The sequence below is a fragment of the Taeniopygia guttata genome, chromosome 2 (assembly GCF_048771995.1).
Source record: "Taeniopygia guttata chromosome 2, bTaeGut7.mat, whole genome shotgun sequence".
In the NCBI taxonomy this organism is placed as follows: Eukaryota; Metazoa; Chordata; class Aves; order Passeriformes; family Estrildidae; genus Taeniopygia; species Taeniopygia guttata.
This window is the reverse complement of record NC_133026.1, coordinates 125,210,583-125,234,228: the sequence shown is the minus strand read 5'-3', so window position 1 is coordinate 125,234,228 and position 23,646 is coordinate 125,210,583. Positions and strand designations below refer to the sequence as shown.

At 39.0% G+C, this 23,646-nt stretch overlaps 1 protein-coding gene across 2 annotated transcripts; it reads right to left on the bottom strand.

Annotated features, from left to right (window-relative positions):
- Positions 1 to 6,608: 6,608 nt before the first annotated feature.
- Positions 6,609 to 23,590, bottom strand: LOC100224950 (carbonic anhydrase 2). 2 transcript variants are annotated; one of them, XM_002199797.6, is made up of 7 exons: positions 23,349 to 23,590; positions 22,657 to 22,854; positions 13,165 to 13,283; positions 11,706 to 11,798; positions 10,878 to 10,940; positions 9,704 to 9,859; positions 6,609 to 7,460 (listed from the first exon to the last, which is right to left on the bottom strand). In XM_002199797.6, exons 1-7 carry the CDS (start codon positions 23,380 to 23,382, stop codon positions 7,341 to 7,343), a joined length of 783 nt encoding a protein of 260 aa, XP_002199833.1. In that variant the 5' UTR covers positions 23,383 to 23,590; the 3' UTR covers positions 6,609 to 7,340. The 2 variants fall into 2 exon arrangements, with proteins under 2 accessions (XP_002199833.1, XP_012427507.1); XM_012572053.5 differs by lacking the exons at positions 22,657 to 22,854; positions 23,349 to 23,590 and adding an exon at positions 15,414 to 15,440.
- Between the last annotated feature and the right edge of the window lie 56 nt (positions 23,591 to 23,646).

Sequence of the window (23,646 nt, the reverse complement as noted above, 5' to 3'; positions counted from 1 at the left end):
TATCAATTGAAAAATGCAGGTAATAGTTCAAAATGCTTTGCTTTTATCCACACTGTTGTCCAAAGCACTACAGAAATTCAGTTGGACACAAAACCAGAAAACCACGGGAGCAACCTAATCTGCTAACCACAAGAAAGGAACCAGTGGCTATAACTCAGCCACTCAGTAGGTTATCACTATATTATTTTGGTAGCAACTTTTTTCTTGTCAGAGTGTGACTCCTATTTCACAGTGTCCTGGTTATCCCCAGGCTCTTGTATTTTTAAGACATGTATTTTTAAGATGTGGAATATGATATGGGAATCTACACTTAGAGCACGTGGTAGTCTAGACCACTGTGGTGTGGTCCTAGCTAAGGAAGGAGGTAAGTGATGGAGGCTGTGGGAGTTGAGAAAGTGAGACTTGTATGACACCTGAAATAAGGTGCAGGGAGGCAATCATCAGTGGTACCTGCTAAATGAATTCTGCACATACATTTCAGTGACTGAAGGACCAAGGCATTCAGAAAGGCCTGAAAAGTGTGGTGGTGTCTCCTGAACACAATACCTCCCTGCTGGAACCTTGGCATACATAGTTTTAGATGTGCCTCACCAAGTTTTCCCTGCTGGAACAAAAGGAGCATGCTGAAGGGTTTTTAGACTTCAGGAAGGACTTGATGGTGGACACCTTGATGGTATCACAGGAGGTTGTGCTTATCAATATAGTTTTCCCTTTGTGACATTTTGCAATGCTGCCAACAGTCATAAATCATTTATTTTTGAAAAATAATACATCTAAGAAGCACCCCTTAAAAGTAAATTGTCATTCTTCCCTATCTTAAATAAAATATTATTAGGATTAAAAAGAATGATGTCCTAATCTTCTTTTTATATTTGATCAGTTTTCTTTGTCCACATTTACCTTTATGTTTTCATCACTCAGACCAACATAGGTCAAAATACTCTTACTGATCTCTGTGAATACACATTAATAATACTGGGACTCCATGGAGGCATAAATATCTGTCTGCCTACACTGCACTGCAGAAATATCAGGTTTAGTCAGTTTTCCTTTTTCTTTCATTATTTTCTAGCTTCTGCTTCTGCTTTCATGGTAGCATAAGTTTTAACAAAATGCTAGATCTTAGCTGGCAGAATAAACAACAAATTATGAAACTGGATGGAAGAAGTGTAATAACTGTTTTAAAAACCCATAATTAGCTAGGTCACAAGATAGGCATAGAGCATGTACCTAATTCTGTCAACACCCTGCTAACATAAAGTTAGGCTCTTAAAGTTATTCCTGAATCATTCATTAAATGCAGATTAGACTTGCTGTCTTACCTAATCAAGCTTGCAGGCACTGAATTTCCTAAGAGTCTGGTGTCATTAGCTCTTCAGTCCCAGGAATGCAATGACTAGGAGTGATGGCTGCCTATGTCAAACCTACTTTTTCTTGTCTCCCTATCCCTCTTGGGCAATTAGTTTCATTTGAGCCCTTGAAAAATCTTTTAGTAAAGCTTTTTTCCAACCCTAGTGGGAATTTCTAGTTTCTTTAAGCAACCATAAGCAAATCTGTGGCGTCTGAAATACACAGTATGTTTCACTGGAGCAGACATATGACCTAGTTTTTCCCTATTATGAATAGGGAACATTTCAAAAGGTACAGTTTTGATCAAATTGCAAAGGGTTGAAATCAAAGATAAAGTGACTACTTCCTAAGTACAAAATATTTGATTGGCTTGATGAGGATTATTTGTTTTGGGTGATAATTGCTGTATTGCTTTTCTGTTTCATAACCACTCTAAGAAAAATGGTCTCTGAATGACAAAAATAAACACTTTTTCAAAGGTTTATATTATTGAGAACATAAGATGCTGAAGGAGGACAGACTTTTCCTTCTCATGAATTGGGATTGACATTTAACATGCAGCCAGATATATTGCAGTTGTTAGATATGAGGCCTAAGGTCTAAAAAACAGTTATTCATATAATTTGTTATTATAATTAAACATAGTATGGTGATTTATGATAAACCAGGTCAATTGCTCTGGCATTATTCCTCCAAATGAAAATAATCTCAATCCTCCACGTGTTTAGATTTTTTTCCGTTTCTATTTTTCTTTCTGAAAGGCAAAGATACTCTCACAGCCCCCTCTCCTTAACCTAGATAGCTGCTCAGTTGCAATATCTTTTGAAATATAGTAGCAGATTTTCATATGGAAATGATCCTTCACTGCCCTTTACCTGGAGACTTCACAATGATTAGATAACTAAATGGGAATAGACTTTTATTCAACAGAAATTAGGAGCTGTATTCTGCATGTCACTTATAAGCATGCTCAGATTCTTCACATGATCAGTCCCAACAGTCTCGCTCACACCTATTCCTCCATCCTATCCCCTTTCCACTATTCCTCAGGATACATCCCTAAACTGAAACTGAAAGGGACATGATACCTGACCTTTCGAATATGCAGCCTCCTACCTCTACTACTCATGGAAGGAGAATGGCCCTTCCTGTGCAATGTGTTGGGAACCCAATTAAACTTTGATTAATGGATAGGATTACTCATGTAAGTGATTAGTCACATCAGAGTTTTCATGATCAGGCTTTACCTTTGGTGTTTCTTCCTGCATACACTTGATGATGTAACAAGTTCTTCTCCAGGGAGAGAGAACCTTAGGAAAGGCAGAGCAGAAGGTGACATTTAAGAACTCACAGCAGGGGAATTTTACTCATTCTGGGACTAGTGCATTTTGTGTCTGTAGGCATTATCATTAATTGAACACTTGTTTATGTCTCTAAAAATAATTTAAAATACTTTGATTTCAAAATGCAGTCTGGATATGACTTCTATTACTAGTCAGAAAACATTTAAGAGCGCCTAATGCACTTCTACAGAGAGTAGGAGGAAATTATGTTTACCACCCTCTTTTAAGCTGATCTGCAAAACGCTGTCCTTTTAAATGTCTCCCAGGAACAGATTTAGAGTGAGGATGGTATTTTTTCAAGCCTTGTTTTTCTCTTTTGTTCCAGCCAAATGCTCTTTTGTTTTCTTTACTATTTCTACCTTCCTTCTTGAAGCATGATTATTAACCACTAAAACAATCAAAACACATGCTCAGCGCAAGTATCTAGAAGCATTTAGATATTGATTTTGTTTCAAGGAATATATTATTTAAGACTGTCATTTGAGAATAAAACAATTAGACTATTTATAGTAACTTCTGATACAACTTTTTATACTGCTAATAAAGTGGTGAAGGAGTAGCACCATCCAAATTAGAGTATCCTGCATCACCTGATGTATCAGCCTATTAAATATGCTAAAGTTTCTTTTCTTGAATCAAGCTCAAGTCAGCTGATTGAAGAGGGATTTAAGCAAAGAGGAAGTTCTTCCCTGACCTTTGAGTAATTCCAACAAAGTATTTTGCTGCTACACAGTTTTGTAAACCCAGGATCATAGGATATCCTTCCTCCTTTGCTTTGGAAAGGGTTCTCCATTTCTCTGCTTAGGTGCACTGGACTCCTGAAGGCCAAGCTGTGGACCAGAAAGGGAGAGAATATCCCATGAATAATTACATCAGCCTGCTTTTTCCTCTGTAAAGTAGGGTGGCACAGGATGAGCAAAGAGGATCCTTCAGTGGTCAGGGGCTCCAGTTTTTACACTGATGAACCCTGCAGGTGAGGGTCCTTACACTTTGGGCTTCCCAATACAGAAGGATAGCAATACTTTGCAGTGAACTTTCCAAGTCTTTGACCACTGATTATTATTACAAGCCTCATTAAACCCTATTCCTTAGGAAACAGTGTAGTTAATATGCACCTGTTACTTGTTTATTGCACATGGTAATAAATGCATTTCTTTGCTCTTTCAGGGTGTGAGTTCACACTGAGCAAAAAAGAGCAGTGACTGCCTCTATATGTACATAGTATACCTCACAACATGCAAGATTATGAAGACAAGGCTTATGTATTGCCTTTTTACAAATGACCTGAGGGTATCTTTTTACTGTTTAATACACTGGAGTGCACTGACATCCTCCCTGGACAAAGCTGACTAATCAGGGATTAGGAGCAGTGCAGCAACTCCATGTTAGCACCAAGCCTGGGTATCTGGGTCCATCAGGCCAGGCAACAGAGCTCTGCGGCTTTGAGCTCTGAACATTCTGGAGAGCTCCTTGTTAGGGTGAATGTCAGAATCACTGCACTGTAACCCACACTGGGCTGGGGATGTACCCAAGCCAAATGGCTTTGGTTTGCAGCTTGGATAAAAAAAACAAGAGTAAAATGTGATCTAAAATTAGTTAGGGATCCCTGAAAAGTTTTGTGCATCTGCCTTTAGGATGTTGGTGGCTGGGGAGCCTCATGGCCTGAGTGAACCATTGATGGCATCAAGGCAGCACAGCTGTTTACCATCATACAGAAAGAGGAAGTGCACAGCAATGAAATGTCCAGTTCCCAAATAGACTTAAAATAAACCAAATACTCAGTGTAAGCAACTGTCACCAAGTGTTACATGAATTTATGGGGTGCTGTGGTTAGGAAGAGGAAGTGGTGGATGTTAGAGGGTCCATGGGAGTTTTTCAATAGAGCTACTGCTTGTACTTTCATCACTCCTTGTTTCCATGGTACTAGATTTGACACAGCTGTTGCTTGCATGGCTTTCCTTTAAGAGTCAGAAAATCCTAAAGCTGTCATTTAGTGAGTGATACTCTTCTATAAACTATCTGGACTTCTATAAATATTGGTGGCTGCATGCAGGGCATCATTAATCTTATCTTCCAGGGAACATCTCTAATCACAGTTCTACCCGCCCATGTCAATCTAGGACACATCCAAGCCTTAGAAATAGCAGTGGAAAAATCATAAAATGTTCTAACACATGGAGTTGGCAGACAAGTGCCAGACAGGATCACAAACTGTGCAAAATGAACAGTTTGCAAGTGAATGGCTTTCCCCCATCCAAGTGCTGGCTGAGTATCCTATGATGATTTCAAATTAGTGCACTAGCCCTTTTTTTTCTTCTATATGAGTTTCCCTTTAATCAGAGCTGCCTACTTGACAGTAACACAATTATGTGTGCTGGAACATCTTTGGTTCCATGACCAAAATGGTCTCTTAATTTACATTATAAATTCAGCAACAGTTTTCCAGTTAAAACAGGATGGTGTTAGAATGGGTGTTAAGTCTGCTGTGAAACAACTGCAAGATCTAATAACAAAATCTTTATATAAGCAATTAGTAAATAAGGTCAGAAAGAAGAGCTGGATGCTTCTGTTCACCATTATCTTAATTGACCTCACAATTCAGGAAACGAATAATGAATTCCAAGGAAATTGTTTCCTTTATTTTGGGGTTGGACTTAAAACATGTCTCCCTTGGAAAAGGCTATCTATCCATTGCACTAGAATCAAACTGCAAAATGTGAATTTGTGGTAAGTTTGCCTATCATTTTATGATGGAGAAGGCAGGAAAGGGATTTTTTTGGTGAGCATTTTGAGGTGCGGCTCTCTAATCTGGCTTACTACCAGAAAAAGAAAAAAGACCAGAGCTGCCTGGTAGACCACACAGGTAAGATGTAATACAGGCTCTTCCTGTACCCAAATATGTGACCTAGGAACACCAGCTTGCACTGTCTGGCTGAATACAGAAGTACTTCATCCTCAGCAAAGGCAAACACATGGCACTGGCAACATTCCAGATAAACAGACTCGCACAAACAAGATAATAAATATATGGCTGATGTTGATTGTCTTTGCTGTCAGCTATTATTTATGGAGCAACCTTGAAGTGTGATGGAATATAAGATATGAAACTCCTTATTGCAAGAGTGGCTAGAACCTCAAGGGCTTTTCCAGGTGTTTACCTCAGCCGTTAGTTCACATTCTGTGTCATGTACCAGCCTGGATAATTTTACAGCTGTTCATGTACCAATGAGATTACCACTCCTCAAGCAGTCTTAGTGCCTTGTATTCAGAGTATTGTAGTTGTAAAGGTATGAGTTTAGAGTTTTAAAATCCATAATTTGGTTTTGGTGGGTTTTTTTTTTTTTTTGTTTGTTTTTTTGTTTGTTTTTTTTTTTTTTGTGGAGGTAGGATGGTGGGCATTTTAAATGTGGAAGCTCTTCAAAGGCTGAGACTTGACAGTTTTTTCTGAAGCTCTTGATCTGCATTTCAAGGTATCTTCACTTCCACTGCACACATTTCAAGATCCAGGTGCTTCAGAATGTAGCCTGCCCAACTGATACCTTATAAATTACAAAATGATACCTGACAGGGTAGCAAACTCATAATAAATTAATTTTAAAACTAACACCAAAATAAAATGAGCCCATTCTTCAGTAGAATTTTGTTCAAAAGTTTTGTGAGAGTATCTTTCATTATACATTCAATTTTGATGATAATTTGTAGTGATTGCTCAAAATTGACACTTCCTTCTGCGATCAGAGAGAAGACACCTACTTAGAGAAAATTTCTTAACATATCCATATAGTCTGCATTCATGTTCAGTGTCACTCAAGCCAATGTCCAATGTATCTTTTTAATAATTATGTTTAATATGAAACCATGTGAACAGATTAGTGACTCTTTACCAGAATTAAAATAACAGCAGGGAAGCAAAAATAGAAGTATAGATTTATTAGAGAAGTTATCTAAAATACAATATTATTTTCCTTTTTAAATTAGAACATATATTATTTCAATGAAAAGATATTTTTATTATTTCTATGGTAATAACTTTTAAAGATAACATTTAATTTAGACCATTCTTAATTAAAAAACTCAACACTACCATTAAGACGTAACTAAGGCTGTTGACAGCACTGGTAAAAATGCAAAATAGTCTCAAAAATATTTACATGTCAGTTTCTGAAAATCTAAGAAGTCTAATTCTAAATATTCATTTTGCTTTACTTTCTCAAAATACCTTTTTTCTCTAAATTATAGCTAGATTCTGTATTCCTGTGCTTCTTACAAAGCTTCAAGTTATCGTTAGTTACGTGTACTATCACACCAGTGGATGAGGTTTCTTAAAATGGCTTATTTTGCTACCACCATACCCTCTCCCAAATAGCCAACTTACTGTTATAACAAAGTGTCAGTCACAGTAATAGTCACCAAAATGCACACAGCCACCCACCCCCTGCCTCCCCCAACCCCACACCTCAAGAACCCTTTCCCATTCAGCCAAGAGCCTTTCACATTTCAATAGCTGGCATTTCAGACGCAGAGCACAAGAAAGAATGGATCTGGGAGACATGATGTTGCTTGGGCACACATGGCAAAGTTTGATTTGGGCTTAGCAAAAGGGGCTCCTCACAAACACAGCAATTCCTAACACTCTCAGCACTGAGGTTACTGGAAGGAGGCTCTGACTTCTCTGCTCTTCAAAGGCTGACATGGGCGCCAGTTGTCCACCATATGGCACACGGGCTCATTCTCAGCATTGAAGCAAAGGCCACGGAGTTTGCACATCTGTGGGAAAAGGCACAAATACCCTCAAATGCATTCTCTCATTTCAACAGGACTTTTTGAAACTACACATCTCGAGCCTGAACCAGAGCTCAAAAAAGTTTTGCCAGTATTAGTAGTGTAGAGATGGCATCAGCACCCACGTGTCTGCATTTCAATCACACTAATTCCAGCCTTGACATAACCTCTCCTGTCCACAAAACATCCTGGCAAGAACAACTGTAAAAGCACAAAAAACAAGGACATAGACACACATTTTCTGAACTCCGGGAGCAAAGAGCTATTTGTCCTTGATCCAGATATGAATTAAAATCCTTTCAGAATCCTCTGCAAGTTACACTGTTTTGGCTGTTTTCTTTTTTTTAAGTCCACTTGAAATAATAACAAAAAATGTCTTTATCCTTGGGTCAAAATAAAGCTGTTTAATGAATTCAAGTTATCCTGATTTTCAAATGCTGTGAGAGGGGAAAACTGCTTCGCAACAGGAGCATACTGTATAGTTATGGTACTTTTTCCGAAAGTACAACTGGTGTTTGCACAATCTAATGTAACAAAAGCATCTTTATGTCTAAATGGGGATCTCCAAAACTCACAAACAGATTGTGCCAAAGAACCCAAACATAATCTCACAGAGACAGGTAGAACTGCTGATGAATGTATGTAGGTGGGACACAGGATTTCCTACAAGTCAGGTTCAAGACCAGGTTTTTCCACATTCAAGGAAAAATGGCCTTATCAGTGACCTGTCTCCACTGGACTTCAGCTTCAGGACCAACCAGAATGAAGTTGAGAGCTCAACCTCTGTCAGGAACTGCTGTGTCACAGCACATGATAGCAGGCTTGCTACACCATGCTGTTGTATTCAGCTTTGGAAAACCTATCCACCTTAAACCTTGAATCAATACTCTTATATATGGTTTCTTGTTTTGACCAGTATGGGAATCAAAAAGCAAACTGCCACACAGTGTGGAAATATTGATGGCAACATGGAGAGATGTGTAAGGGAGAAGTAAGTGGTACCTTTTACCACTTGTAGGTGGTTGGAGTAGGTATAGTAGAAAAACCCCGCTATTTTGGTGGGTGTGCTCCTGCCTTATAATAAAACCATATTTGCAGACTTTGGATTATCAACAGTAATAGGAATAGTTTGGAGTAGTGTCAACTTTAATGTTCCCTTGCAGTTTACTAATGACAATTGATCACTGCCATAGTTACTACTTCCAACAGGTCTTGCTCATCACATATTCTATTTTTTATTAAGTTCTAAATCAGCTCAGTTGCATTTTCTTTTATATCAGAAACCCCCTGGAATTAGGCGCAGGCTGTTAGCATGTCTACCTTCAATAAAAGATACTTAGGAATTTGAAGGTTAAACTAAAGCCCTTTAGGGCTGGTTTGTATTTATAGGCTCTAGAGTCTATTTATATCTCTCAAGCATACAGCTCTGAACCCAAAAATGGAATCTTGCCTGTACGTAATTTCATTAATGGATGGTACAGAAAGCTGGGGCCAAGAGTGGTTTAATCTGCACAGGCTTCTTCCTATTAGGAAGAAAATCCTTCTCAGGCTGGTCAACAGAGTATTTTCTTAGGCAGCAGACTTCTGGAATCTGCAAATTTTGCCTCTTCCAAACAATGGGAGCTTTGTTAGAATTATCACAAAGCTGCGTAGGATTTCCCAGTCTGTTCTGTGACCAACAGAACTTGCAAAAAGAGTTCAGTGTCCTGGAAATGCTGGAAAATCAACAAACCAACTACAGCTCTACAGTGTGAGACTGTGGATACAGCACACATGCTCCTCAGGTGCTTTGTAAACCTGGGCTCTTCAGCAAGCACACCCAGAGAGGTTATTGCACGTACAGCAAACCTGGTCATGCTCACAATACATGCTGGACTAATTCTGCATGTGCAAATGGTCCTTTCATGCATGCCTCAATTTTCCAGATTTTTACCACATCAGCTCTAACCATGTAGCTGGAAAATATCTGATAATTTTTTCAGCTTCCCCCCCACACCTCTCCTGGTGTGCCCAAATAGAAGACAGTCTTACATTCTACAGCAAACTACATCCACAGGCAGAAGCAGAGTCCTGTGAGAAGAGGATTACCACTTCAGACATGTATGCTAGCTATACCCTGCACAGCTCTGCACTAACACTGTCACTTCATAGATCACCTGGTGGGCTGAACTGAAGCCATCTGTGCAACTCCAGTACACATCTACTGACACCATCCATTGGAAATGTACCTGTTCAGGGCTCACAGTGATGGGCTCCTTCAGAACATGCCAGATCACACATTCAAGCAGTGGTGGAGTGGTCAGTGAGCCAGGGTACGTCCAGTAGTCTCTGCATGCAGGAAGGAGTCCAGTGGGGTCAAAATTTGTAAAGGAAGCTTGCTTTCCCTACAATAAAGTAAGCAGATGGGCTGATGTCAGAACAGAACACACACACACTAGCACTGCAGTAGTGAAGTTTCCTAGGAAAGCTCCATGTTTGTAGAAAGGCAGAAATGGAATTTGGCATCAAGTGTTGCATGCCAGCTATAGTACCTTTGGGATTAAATACTCTCAGCAATATATTTCTTACAAGATTTTCAAGCTACTGCTTCTCATATCCAATGCTGTATTTATGTTCCTTGGTCTTAAAGCTAAGATTTGACCTTGCCTGAAAAGCAATGAGATTTCAGATACCACGTATGCTGATTGCACTAGAAACACAGAACCTGTGAGACCTGTTGAACAGTCCATTGCAGTAAGCAGCATTTTCCATTTACCACAAAGGGAGCCTGATGAGAAAGATGACAGCATAGTCTCATTTTTAACCTTTCCTGTCCACATTTCTCATTGGCCTTTACCCATTATGAAGGTACCTAATCATTCACTAAGTACTTTTAGTTTCTCATTACTCAGCACACTAAAATCACACATACACTGCACACAATATTTAAAATACAGGAAGACTTTTTTTCCCCTTTTACCAAATTATATATCCTGATCAAACTGTTTATCTGAACTCTCTCTAGAAATAGGTAAGAATCCTCTTGGAAAAAGGAAATTTAACCCACAGATGCACAGATGAGGAGAAATGCCTTTTCCATCTGATACCACTGACTAGAAAGGGCATGTAGGAATGTGGTTTAGATTAGGAAGATTAATCCTATCCTATATGTTTAAATACAGTTAAACAGAGAAATGCAGTCACAAAGATAGGTGTTTCTAACACTCCATGCTCTCTACCTCAACTTCATTCCAATCTGTTTTGTTTTTAGAATTATAGGAGCACCTGTGCTGATGGCAGGAAGGTTTGTTTTACTTTCATATATGCAGCAGGCTGGGAAGAAGTAAAAAAAATCTACTTTCCAAAGAAGGTAACATAGCACAGTTGTGATGGGTGTCCATCAACACAGACAGCATGTATTACCTTGGTTTGAATGGAGCTCAGGGCATCCACAACCTTCTGCATCTCAGGCTTGGCATTTCCCACCTGTAACACAAACCATATGAAAATAAAAATCACCATGCATTCTCATGACACCTTTAGTTTTCTGTTACAATTCTCAAGGAAACTTTTTTTCCAGCTACATTTCATTACATAATAGGAATATTACAGCATAAGTGACTTAAACAGGCTCTGTAAAATCATGCCAGTTGACAGCGAGCACAAACGGGTCAGCCAAGGACATGGGACACAATGAAGCTATTTTCATTTACAGTGTATGGATTTATTTTTGGACCTAAGCTGTTCTTCTTTTATGGAAGTCACCCTCCTAATAAAATAGTCACCCGCAGTGAGGCCAGGACGGAATACTACATACTGCTGGAGCAGACACTCCTCCAGCTAGCTGTCAAGACAATTCAACTAGCACAAAACACAAAATACTCTGGCATTTAACAATGACAAGAGAAGGAAAATGGGTTTTATTTAGGCTGGTCACACTGCATATTCGCACACACAACTTGGTCAGTTATGTACATCACCTTTCACTGGTAACACTTAAGGTAGCATCACTGTCTTGATGAAGGCAAGAATGCTGTTACAGGGCTGCCACAGTGATGGATGGCAGTCACACTCCATGGCCAATGTACATTTTTTACAGATAAAGGAAGGTAAGAATTTGGAGCACGAACTAGCTTACTATGGATTTGGTTAGTATAGCAAATGCTGCCTTATTCTCTATTTTCTGCTCTTAGGTTCCCCTCTTCAACACAATGAATGTGCTGGACAAATAATACAAAAAATTTGACAAACCTTCATGAAGATGCCCACCACAGCTAAACCATCAGGATGTTTCACAGCTTCAGCAAATTTACCATATTTTACATTCCAGTGAACAATATGGAGCTATGAGTAAGAAAACAAAGAAGCATGGTAAAGATGATACTCCATCCAGAATACTTCACAAATGAACATGCAGGGAAGTAATTTATTAAGAGTAAGATGGTGTTTTACTGCTGAGGTTTGAAAGCTTCTGTGTACAGTTAAGAAGATGTTGAATTATTTATCTAGTTTAAAGTTTCATTTATTCAAAGAGATTTCTGTAATGTGTTTTATTTTGCTCCTCACTCTTATTCCCTGGTGAGTTTTAAAGGCAAGCTGTGGCTGTATCATTCTGCTTTTCATCTGGTGAATCTCCTGTTATCTTCAGCGTAAGTTTTTCCCACATACAGCCCACAAGATTTTGGAGTTCTTACTACACTGATATATATTGCCAGTGTCAGAAGAAGCAGAGAAGACATTAACTACAGATTTGACTCACAATTTGGAAGTTGTTTTTTTTTTTAAAAAACATTCCTGCCATTTACTGGAAAGACTTGGAAAAGAATATGAAATTAACCTCCAGGTCATGTTAGCCAGGATGTTACTTTCTTTTAAATTAGAAATAACTTGGGAATTAAAGTTCATCAGGCTGTTTCCCCACATCTGCAAGTTAAGTTTAACAAGTAACTATGGTACTGTGAAAGACAGAAGGCAACCTAAAATTTCTCAGATAAGACAAAAGCTACTTCTCTCATGAAAAGAGCCAAAAAATTTTTGGGGCAATTTCTTCTACCTGTCAGTGCAAATCACAGGTATGTTCCACAAGTGTATATTTATGAATATATTTTAGAAGTCAGTCACAGAAACCAGAGATGGATTTCCAAACAGAGGATGAAGAAAGGTGGAATGTAAGGCATTAAAGTCACTGAGTTTCTGTTTCAGACTGTAATATGGAGTCTTAAGTGGTCCGATTCCACATAGAATCCAGAGTCTCAAGGGTATCACAAAGAGTGCCAGACAGTAAGATTGCACTGTCTACTCTCTTCATATCTCCCCTTGATTCTTTGCTACCAAAATATGAAATATCTGCCCCAAAATTATTCTGCTGTTTTTATAAATACCTCTGATGTTAAAAACTGAAGCTAGGAAAAGGGGATATGTGTGTTCAGATGAGCTGCAATTCTTTTTTCATAATTTCAAAGCACCACTGAGAAAGCAGGGAAAAAAACTGGTATTATTAATGTGGGGTTTTTTGTTTCTCTTTGACATGAGGTAGCTGAGAAAAATTACAACTCAAATGTCCTGCTCTTGCAAAGACTAAGGCATCATACCAAAATGGTCTATGGTAACCTTCTCCTATGAAGATCTGTAGTCAAAATACTACTGTGGTGGAATACTTAAAAAGCCCCTCATTATACAAAGAAGACTGGAGAAGGTAAAGCAGTCCTACCTCTGCATCATACTTCACACCATCCACAGTGTGCTCAGATCCCTGGCCATCACAGGAACCCCAGTGAATGTGAAACTGCACCAGCCTGTAGACTCCATCCAGCGCTCCTCCTTGCACCACTGCAAAGAAAAGAACTTTTATTAGCAACTCACATAATTTTTATTATCAAGTCTCCCTTCAAACTGAAACAGCAGTCTCAAGTATTTTGTGTCATTGACAGTTCAATGCATGCTGCCATGCTACTCCAGATCATCCTCAATGGTACATTACTGCAATACACCAGAATTGATAATAAATGCATAAAAACATAAGTGACTTTACAGTGAGCAGCTCATCAGCAATTTAACAGGCATGCTAGTATTACAAGTGATGAGGAAGATGTAACTTTTCTGTCACCAAATAGATTAAAAAAGCCCTTTGTAAGAGCCCACATAGAATCATTCTAAGTACGTACATTTGAAGACTGAATCTTCTTCCACGTACTAATGTAGTCTGTCCTTTCATTTTAGACACTTCATCCATTTAGGTCTTAATCCTGCAAATCCTGTGGCAGATTGGATTGAGTAAAATGTTTTTGGTTCCAATTTAAACCTGAACACCTGTTAGCCATGTGTTAGCCTTCTTGCAGCAAGGTAAAGTGCTACGACAAGACAGTGCAGAGATGTGAATTCAAATCTTTTGTCCTTCCCATTGTGGTAAAAATGTCACTGCCTATACAGACAGACTTTTTGGAAACTATTTGTTTACTTATGCTTTCTATTATCTGGCATTACTTGTGCTATGGGACTGCTCTGAGTGAAGTTCCCAGCCACACTTTGAATTATACAAGAGCAAGCTCCCTTATTCTGCTTGTTAGTCTTACCCTTCTACTCCAGCTGTGACCAATCACCATTATGATATGCAGGATCAAGCCTGACCATTGCAAAATGCTCAGGGCACAGACAATGTCTCCTCCAGTGCAGCATAAAGCACAGAATACTAACAAAAGGTTTTATTAAATAGAGCTATTTATCCAAGTTATCAGAAAGGTTTCACACCAGTTTGTGGGTTGGTTGGGGATTTTTTACTTTTTTTCCCCTAAGCATCTCAAATCCAAATTCAAAATTAAATCTTTAAGTTGTTAATATTTTTAAATTTAAAAAAAATAATAATTTGAAGTATCAGATATTTTAAGAGACCAATCACTCTCTATAAATATATATACAATAAAGTGACAGAAGAGTGCTGACATCAGATATTACATGTAAGTGTGCTCTATGTATGTGCCACAAAATGATTCTGTGGAGTAAAGATGCTTTCCTCTCAGTCTGCAATTCGTCTAGGCACTAACACAATACGTACATGTGTGAAAATATGTATCAAATGCTGATTGGAAAAGGTAGCTGCACATTTGAAAAAGTCCCATTATATACAAGCATGGACAACACCAGCCACGGATATAAACACTAAGGTGACAAAGATTTCATTAAAAATCTGCAATACATGAAATGGAGTAAAATTTCTTAAAAATACATTAGTTTCCACCAGTGTTCCCTATGCATGCAAAATTTGGGCTCAGTGGACAAATCTAGCAAATCTAGGGCTCCTTTGATAAATATATTTAAAAGTCTCCCTACATGTATTTTTATTTGAAAAACATGAATAGATGTTCCACTGCAACCTATGTAATTTCCAATACTGTAGTCAACAGACCAGGACTTGCCCTACCTACTTCCAAGCTATGTGATCCAAAGAAGAATGTCTACTTAAAGTAATCAAATAAGAATATCTCTTATTCTACTTTCACATTTCTGCATGTGCTAGTTGCCAAGAAGCATAACTGTTTCAAGCACAGGACTACAAATATGAGAACTTTTTTCAGAACAGCAGCTGTAGAAGGGCATTAGTAACTTTTGGAAATGAAGCACCTGGTTGCTGTGTCTTTATAGATTCAAAAGAATTTAATGCATACAATTGCATGTCTCATTCTAAAATTATGCCATGGAGTTGCAATGTTTCAGTTCCTTTAGCTCACAGTCTTGCTGGTTGTTGCAGGTACAAATGGACTGAGGTTCCACCACTCTTTCACCTCAGAAAGCACTAGCACAGCACAGGTTAATTTGCCATTATTAATCAATGGAAAGCATGCTGAAAAGCAGAACCATGCAACGTTCTTGAGTTCATTTGCAGTGTTATTTCTCCACACAAAGTTTGCTAAAGTCTCAAAACCCCGAAAGATACAGAAAAATCTCTTTGCAGTTTTTGCTTACTTTTCTCATTCTGTGGTTCTCAAATCCAGCACTAGCTTATTTTGACTCACAGCAGAGCATTCAAAGAAAGTAATAATTAGATTAGCGAGAATGAATACAATCCAGCAGGCTTAATTACAGAATGGCCCTCTTGTTTTAGCCTACATGAAGCAGTTATTTTATTTTTAATTTTTCTCAGTCTTTCCAAGAAAGTAAAACTTAAAACTAAACTTAAAAGGCAAAGTAGGAATGATCGAACTGCTATTTTCTTCAGAACAAGCTTTTTAAACCATAAATGAATGCTACCAGCTTTTGCACTATAAAAGTTCACAGAGAATCAGAACAACATTCATACCAGCAATTTCCCTGTCCAAGTTCCATGTGACAGGAATATCAACTCGAAACCACGTTGAAAAAAATTCCAATCTTTCCATCCCTTTTTAAAAAAGGATGGAGAAGTTCTGATCCATATTTGAGCATTTCATCATTATCTCCCTTACTTTTGAAATCGGTATTAGTTAAAACCATCCTGGAAATACATATGTAGCTGTGATCCTTTCTGTTTTATGGCACAGTTTCAGATGCATGCTGTCTGAATACAACATAAGATGAGCTGAAAAAACATTCTTTTCTTACAGATTCCATTTACTCAAGACAGTTTACATCATAAACTGGTCTTGTGTTACAGCCCAAGAGGAGACAGTTTGACAGTGCACTTTCTTCTTTTCCCTATTAGACACTTATTAGACAAATTTGGAGCTACTTTCCTTTGATTAAGAAATGGTAAATTTTTTCAATTACCATTCTATCTTCTATCCTTTACTGGAAAGGCTATACTAGCAACATCCAGTAATGATATTTCACTGTTAAATGATCTCATAATGTGGTCTAAATTAGGTGAATACAAGTATTAGCACCACTAATTCAGGAAGTCAAATAACTACACAAACTCTTCCACTTATGTGATTTATGCCAACTGTAGGATTTCTTGGATACAGAAGATGAAGTTGATTTGACTCCATTATAATTTCTTGGGGTATTTGAAAACACACAGAAATCAAAGGGTGTTTTGCTGCATCTAGTACAGCTGTTTAGTGAGGCTACACACCTTCACTCTTCTTTTTAAAGGCAGGTTGGTGAACAAATATCCTTCTAATGTGAAGCAGAGAAGCCTTGTAAAAAATACTGTGGACCACTTCATACCTTTTCTCAGGAAGTGGCAGTATCCACATCGAAATTTTTGCAATACTGTGGGAATTACTGTTATTTAGTTAAATCCTATGGAATGTTCTCTTTATACCGAGCAGAAGACTAATACATTCATAAAGCCAATAAACATGTCAAAGGATTCATCAAAATGGAGGAACTACAAGACTGTTTAATGAGTTAGACTGAATTCCTTCCTGTCTTACAAATCAGTGTGACAAGAAGAAATACTACTGTTACGTTTGTTAGAAAATACGGAACGAGAAAATGTTCTACAAATGACAATCACTGACTACAAAGCTCCTTCCAGTAGCTGAAATAATGAGTCCACTAGAGTACAATAGATGTTCAAAACTCCAAATCTCAATCTCTAATTGAGATTCCACCAAACAAAAACCTAGCAGCAGGATATTTAAAGCACCTACCTTTGAGAAGAGCCCTCTCACACACACACTGCTTTAGCACAAAGAAAATCACGCTTTTGTATCAGCCTATGGTAGATGTGAAGTGTAAATAATATTCTAGGCATATGTTTATGTAAACATATGCACAGTACTAATATTTGTTAAGCTTTTGTGTGTACACAGACATCTGCACAATGGAAAACAGGACCTGAAGAGACAAAGCAGATGAAGCACTACTTGAGGCAAGGAAAAAAAAAACTACTTGAGCACCATGTACTATTAATGACATGAAAAAGGCTCTTATGAGGATGCTCAGGAATTAGCCTTGTGTTCTTATGCAAGGATGGGCTTCCCATCTGACATGCTAGAGTTCAGTTAGGGTGAGCTGTCACTTCTGTGAAACATGGAGTACAGAGAGTCACATTTTGTGAGATGTTTCCTTCTTTATGTTATCTCTTTCAGACATTCCTCCTAGGACACTGTATCATGACAAGCAACAAGAGCAAGACAGCATTGAAGCATCTGACTGTAGGACTCATATTTGCAGAAAATGTCCGTAATGGGTTTCACTATGATAAAAAAAAAATGGTGTATCATAAGGGAAAAAAACCAAACCAAACATACTTCTGACCTTGCCAGAAATTGAGCCTGATAAGGCTACAAGGATGTTCCACAGAGATAGACCAGAATGAAACAGCTGCCAAAACACAGCATGTCTGAAGACGTGTGTATCTGCAGCAGGTCAGTGGTTCCAATTCACCTCAGTTGAACTATTTCATCCAGACTGGGCAGCAGCCAGGAAGACTCTGACCTGCTTCAGGATACAAAGTCATTCAGGTTCTTAACATTCCTCCAACTCCCTGGGACCAGCAGAGCTTATTTCTCATGCAATCTCTTAAACAGAAATTCTCTGAGAATCATAAGATGCTGTACTGAGTCTCTGACCAGCCTTCAGCCCTCACATTTCACACTATATAGGCTTACACCAACTCTTAAGAACCAAGCTGGAAAGCATCTCTTGAAAGTATCAACTGATTTAATTTCTAATAGCAATACTTAAATACTATGCTGTGGCTGCTCACTATACTGAAAATTGTGCACTGCAGTGTTCATACTACACTCAGATCTTCTAATGAAGGACTAACAAACTCAAGGTGTGAGACTCTGAGTATGCAGCAGTCCCTCATGGCTGTAAGTAAATAAACAAATTATCAGCTGAGAAGAGTGGTAATCGTGACATCTGGCACAGAGCTTCATTACAACTTAAAAATAAACTTTGCCAAGTGGCCCCAGCTGATAACAGCTGACTAGTTTCTCCTGGTTTTGCATTAAAAGCACCTCTAGAGGAGCGATTAGCAAAAGGGAAGGAAGCAAGATTCCATGATTGTTAAATGCGCAATTCAGGTCAAATTTCTGCTCAGAAATATTAACATTAAAAAAAAAAAAAAAAAAACACCCACAAACCAACCCCACCACAGTGCAAATGAAGAAGGTCATTTCTCTGTAAAGAAATGAAGACCTGAAACCTGCAAGACTAAACTCATGCCCTCTCATCTTGCTTTCCAGTTCCTGGAAATACTGTCACTTGTCCTGGAAATTCAAGTCACTTGTTTATACAGACTTTGCAACTTCTGGTGATCCCAATTCACAAGAAAAATGACTTAAATCATGCCCTTGAAACCTCTGACATTTTAGCTAAGCCATACACAACATTACATGTGACATAAACAGGTGTCTGAATACAGTCCCCTAAATCTATAATCAATCAGCTCTCTGATCTCTGATTCCAAAGGATCAACACATTCATTGCTTAAGCAATGTAGACCTACAATGCATGACCCTATACTGATGACATGCAATATTATTCTGGCATGGTTAATATTATATCTTTAGATCTGGGAAGCCTAAAAATATACCAGTAGCAGTGACTTTGATTAAGAGTAGTGCCTTAAAGACAGCAGACCTACATGTTTCTTCTTCCACTTACCAGCTGAGGTGGAAGTGTAGAAGAGCAAAAATGACATTATTTTCAAAGAAACTCACTGCCAACTGAGCAGTGCTAACGCACTGGCTCTTCCATAACCACTGCGACAAAATAGATTAGTTTATTTACAGTGAGTCATAATTCAAGACAGCTGAAGTGTATGCATTAATATTTACAATTATAGAAAGAATCAGGTAAAATATTGGATTACAACGACTGAAAGACTCTCAAGGGGAGCTAGCATTTAGGCAAATACAGGATTTTAATGTTCAAGGTCTTCTCATAACTTTTACGTTCTACTATGACTTAGTATTTGCAAAAATGTCACATTTTCTTGGGACACTGACTTGAATTTGAATACTCTAGCTCAGCAGCAAGGAGAAGGAAACAATTGAGAGACTTAGCCACAAGCATAAATTACCAGCACATTTTGTCAAGTCTCTAGAGTTTGACACCATAGTTGCAATTCACTTCTGTCAGGTTCTACAGCTAAAATATGATATTTTAGCATTCTTGTTATGGAATAAATTAATGGCTGATTGACTTCTTTCTTTTATAAGCTCATCAAAAACTTGATCATAAAATACAGAATAGAGAGTCTACTGTTGTGAACATGCCTCACTTGAATTTCTGAACTTAGATAAATTCTCAAAGACTCTCTGGAAAAATTCACACAGGGAACACACTTTATGCATGTTACAAAATCTTGCAAGCTCTTGAGGGTTTTTTGGGCACAGTCATGTCCTGTGGTTTTATGCCTCTGAGAGGTCACTGTTTATGTCTGTCTTTTAAAGTGAGGGAAGTGATACACAAGTCCTTACAGAAGACTGGAATACATAACGTTTATTATGTTAAAAGACATCCCCTTAATGAGACTCCTTTGCTGTAAAGTTCCTGTATAATAGTTACAAATCTAATTTTAAGAATTATCATCATCACTTGCTTCACTCATACAAGTAGGGTCTGGTTCCATTACGAGAGTGGATGAACCTGAATTCAAAGTTTTATTCCTAGTGACACTTTTATGATAATGAGTTTTTGCTGTCAAAATGAAGAAGAAATTTTTGAAATTAAAGACTTTTAAAGATTAATGCCTACAAATACTTTATGTTCCACTACTATTAAAAGACAGAGGACATGAAAATTAATAAAGCAGCTGGAAGAACTGAAGGCGAAGGCTGACTAAGTAACAACTGAATGGGGAAGTTCAGAGTTCAGTTGGTACATACAACCCCAAGAAAGCATTCCAAAAGGCTCCCAGCATACAAAATAGAAAATACCTATTTTCATTATGCTATTACTACCTGCGTGGAGTTTTTTAGTGGCAATTGTATATTTTTTATTATATCATTTATTATATTATTATTATATATGATTTATTATATTTTAAATTGAATTTTGTATATTCTGAAGAGCAGAAGTGATCAGTCAGACACTAAGACCTAGAACTTCTGTTCAGTTTGCTTCAGTGTTGTTAGTTATGACACTGACAGTTCTTAATGAAATGAATCTACTTTTCGTGCAGTTACTCATCTTGAAGATTATTCACAAACAATGATCTTATTACTTCATTTTGCGCCTACAGATAATTCATTACCACATATGGGACAGCTCATAGAAGCAAGCAATATAGCCTGTGGGAAGTATTTACAGGATATTATTCCATTGTCTTTTGTAAAACATACCAGCACATCACATAACCTCACATAGCTTCTCCCTGTGACTGTTGTGTGATGTCTAAGCAAGAACAGGGTACACATATTTGAGTCTCAAATTCAGAATCAAGCAGATACAAGTCAAAGACAGCTCTATTTTGTGTAAGGAAAGTAGGTTACCTAGTTAACCGCATACAAATGAAGCCATTAAGTATGCTGCCAGGTAGATTATATGCACTGTAAGTTTCAATAGGAAGTCGAGTAGTGAATGATCCACCCTTACCCAGCTTCAGAGGTATCTGTTTAGTCGTTTTTGTTTCTAAAGAATAATAATTTTTTGCTTCACTAATAGAGACTCTGAGAATATTTCTACTCACATCTCCTATCCTTCCACTCTGAAAGCTGTGTCACTGCGTACTTGTCAAAGAATCCCTGTCACAGATGTTCTGGCTCTGCACTGACTTCTCATAAAGAGCATTCTTCCTGCAGACATTTCTTTAAATCATTTTATGTTCCTGCCATTTTTTCCTCACAACCTGATTTTCACAGTTGTTTTCACTGACTTAGGTACACACCAAGTGAACACAATAGCTTCTTACACTGTGGAGACCCAAACCTCATTCTTTTGGGCTCAGTGAGAGCAGGATGGCAGCAAGAGTAGACTTGCGCATATCTGGTAAGAATTTTTTTTTTTTGTACTCTGGATCATTTACCTTATTCTCCATGACACTTAAACTGAACACGATACAGCTCCTTTAGCTTCCCAGTGTTTCAAAAAATAAACAGGGGTCAGAATACCTTTTTCCTCTACTTTTTAAAAGTGTACAAATATCAACATTGATGCTTTTTGTAAATTGTATGTGGACCTATGTGTATTTATACAACCGTTAACACTTATATCTGACTACTTAATATTGTCCAACATAAAAAATATAGTTAAAATACAAAGTCAAATTCTTAGAGCACTGCTGGATGTCTGTTCTGCTGTATTACATTAGTTACAAAAACCTCATATTTTTAGTAGGCACAGATCATTTGGTTTCAGCACCATTCCCTAAATGACATGCCCAACAAAACACTTAGGAAAAATAGGACACTTGCTCAAGCAAGTTAAATCAGGCAGTGTATAGAGAAGGCAGTGACTTACAACAGGATTGTTTTTGTCATCCAAATTAAAAGCACATTCATTGTGGCAGGGTGATGACTTCTGCAAATGGAGCCGTATGAAAAACTACAATCAAAGACAACATACAGAGCCCTCGTTGCAAGGACAGCTTGGATTCAGTCTGCCCATCAGAAAGGCTGTTCTTTTCAGTAAGAATTACTAAGGTTTTGCAGGATTCTGTGCTTAATTTCACCACAGAGCACAATGAACAGCAAGATACTGTGGACCAACTGTCTGCTAGCAAACTTTTTAAGAATCCATCAGACACTTTATCTAGAAAGCCCAGCATCAAGAAACGCCAGGGATAATGCTTTTTTGACTTATAAAGGAACAAAGAGGTATTTTCTAATAATTTCTCTGTTTCTGTACTAACCTGGGAGCATACTGGCTTCAGAAATATGAAATAATATTTTGATAACCAAAGAAACTATTTCCACTTCAAGTTGTTAACTGTAATCCTTTGCTATTCTAAGGCAAATTTTTGCTACAATGTATTTCGCCTCTTCTTTTAACCATTTAAGCAGTAGCTTATGATAATCTATGCCTAAAATTATCCTGTCAAATACGCTTAATTTTTTTTCTTTCCACTGCCAAGCCCTTATCCAGATCCTTCTGATTTATACAAAAATAAACCAATTCACTTCACTGGACTTTAGCTGCCTAAACAGCCTTAGTTTTCTTCTAATGGGATCTCAGTTTCCTGTTTGCTGAATCCTCACCTTACAGGAGCCAGAATATTTTAGTATGTTTTCATCCTTAAAATACCCTTATGGATTTAGAATACATTTTAGTAGGAGTGTTAATAGCAATTTCTGTCATTCCCCTCCTGCACACGGAGGTGAGGTCTCACCTGACTTGTCGGAAGAATCGTCAAACTCCACGTTGAAAGAGTGCCCGTTGTTGACGATGTTTCTGGCCGTGCTGGCATCATAACTGAAGCTAAGAGGCTTCAGAGAGGAGTCGTACTTGGCGGACTTGCGGCAGATGTCAATGGGGGACTGGCGCTCTCCATTGGCGATGGGAAAGTGCTCATGCCAGTGAGCGGGTCCTGTAAGACAACGGAAAGCAACTCAGTGGGAAAAGACACAAAGTTCGGGGGATATAAGAGATAACCTTCTCTCTGGAAATCGGGATGTTCGAACAGCAGCATCAGCCTTTAGCTGCGTGCCACTTGTGTGGGCTGGCGGTAGCAGCAGCACAGGCGAGCAGAGATCCCACCTGGGCACCGAGACACCCGGCAGCCGCACAGCCTCGGCGGCTGAGGCGGGGGTTGTACCGGGGAGTCCCCGGGGACACCCCGTTCTGTGGAGCAGCGCCCATCGCTCCCTTCCCGAAGTAAAGGAATGTCAGCAAGGAAGCAGGAGATGCTCCGGCACGGCGTGCGGAGCGCCGGACAGGCTGCCCGGACGCAGGTGCATTTCAAGGTTACGAGAAAAAAGCGCCACCGAGCTCACTGCCGCTCCAAGCAAAGGCTCCGCGGAGCAGCAGCGGGCGCGGCTCCCGGGGACCTGCCGGCAGGTGTCCCGCACGCCGGGCACTCACCGTCGTGGCTGCCGTATCCCCAGTGGTGGGACATGGTGCGGCCCGGCTCTGCCCGCGGAGGCTGTCACAGCACCGTGGCCCCAGCACGCTCTCAGGGGCTTTTATAGGCTCCCGCCAACTCCATGCCCTTCTCTTCGGCCAGAGGAGGGGTGGGGAGTGCGGGCGAGGGCGGAGGGAGACTCCGCTGGGGGCGGGGAGAGCGGTCGCTTATAATCCGCCATCGGCCGCGGAGCTGTAGCGGGCCCGGTGAAGAGCGCCCCCAGCAGGCAGGCGGGCGGTGCCAGGCGGTTCGCAGCGG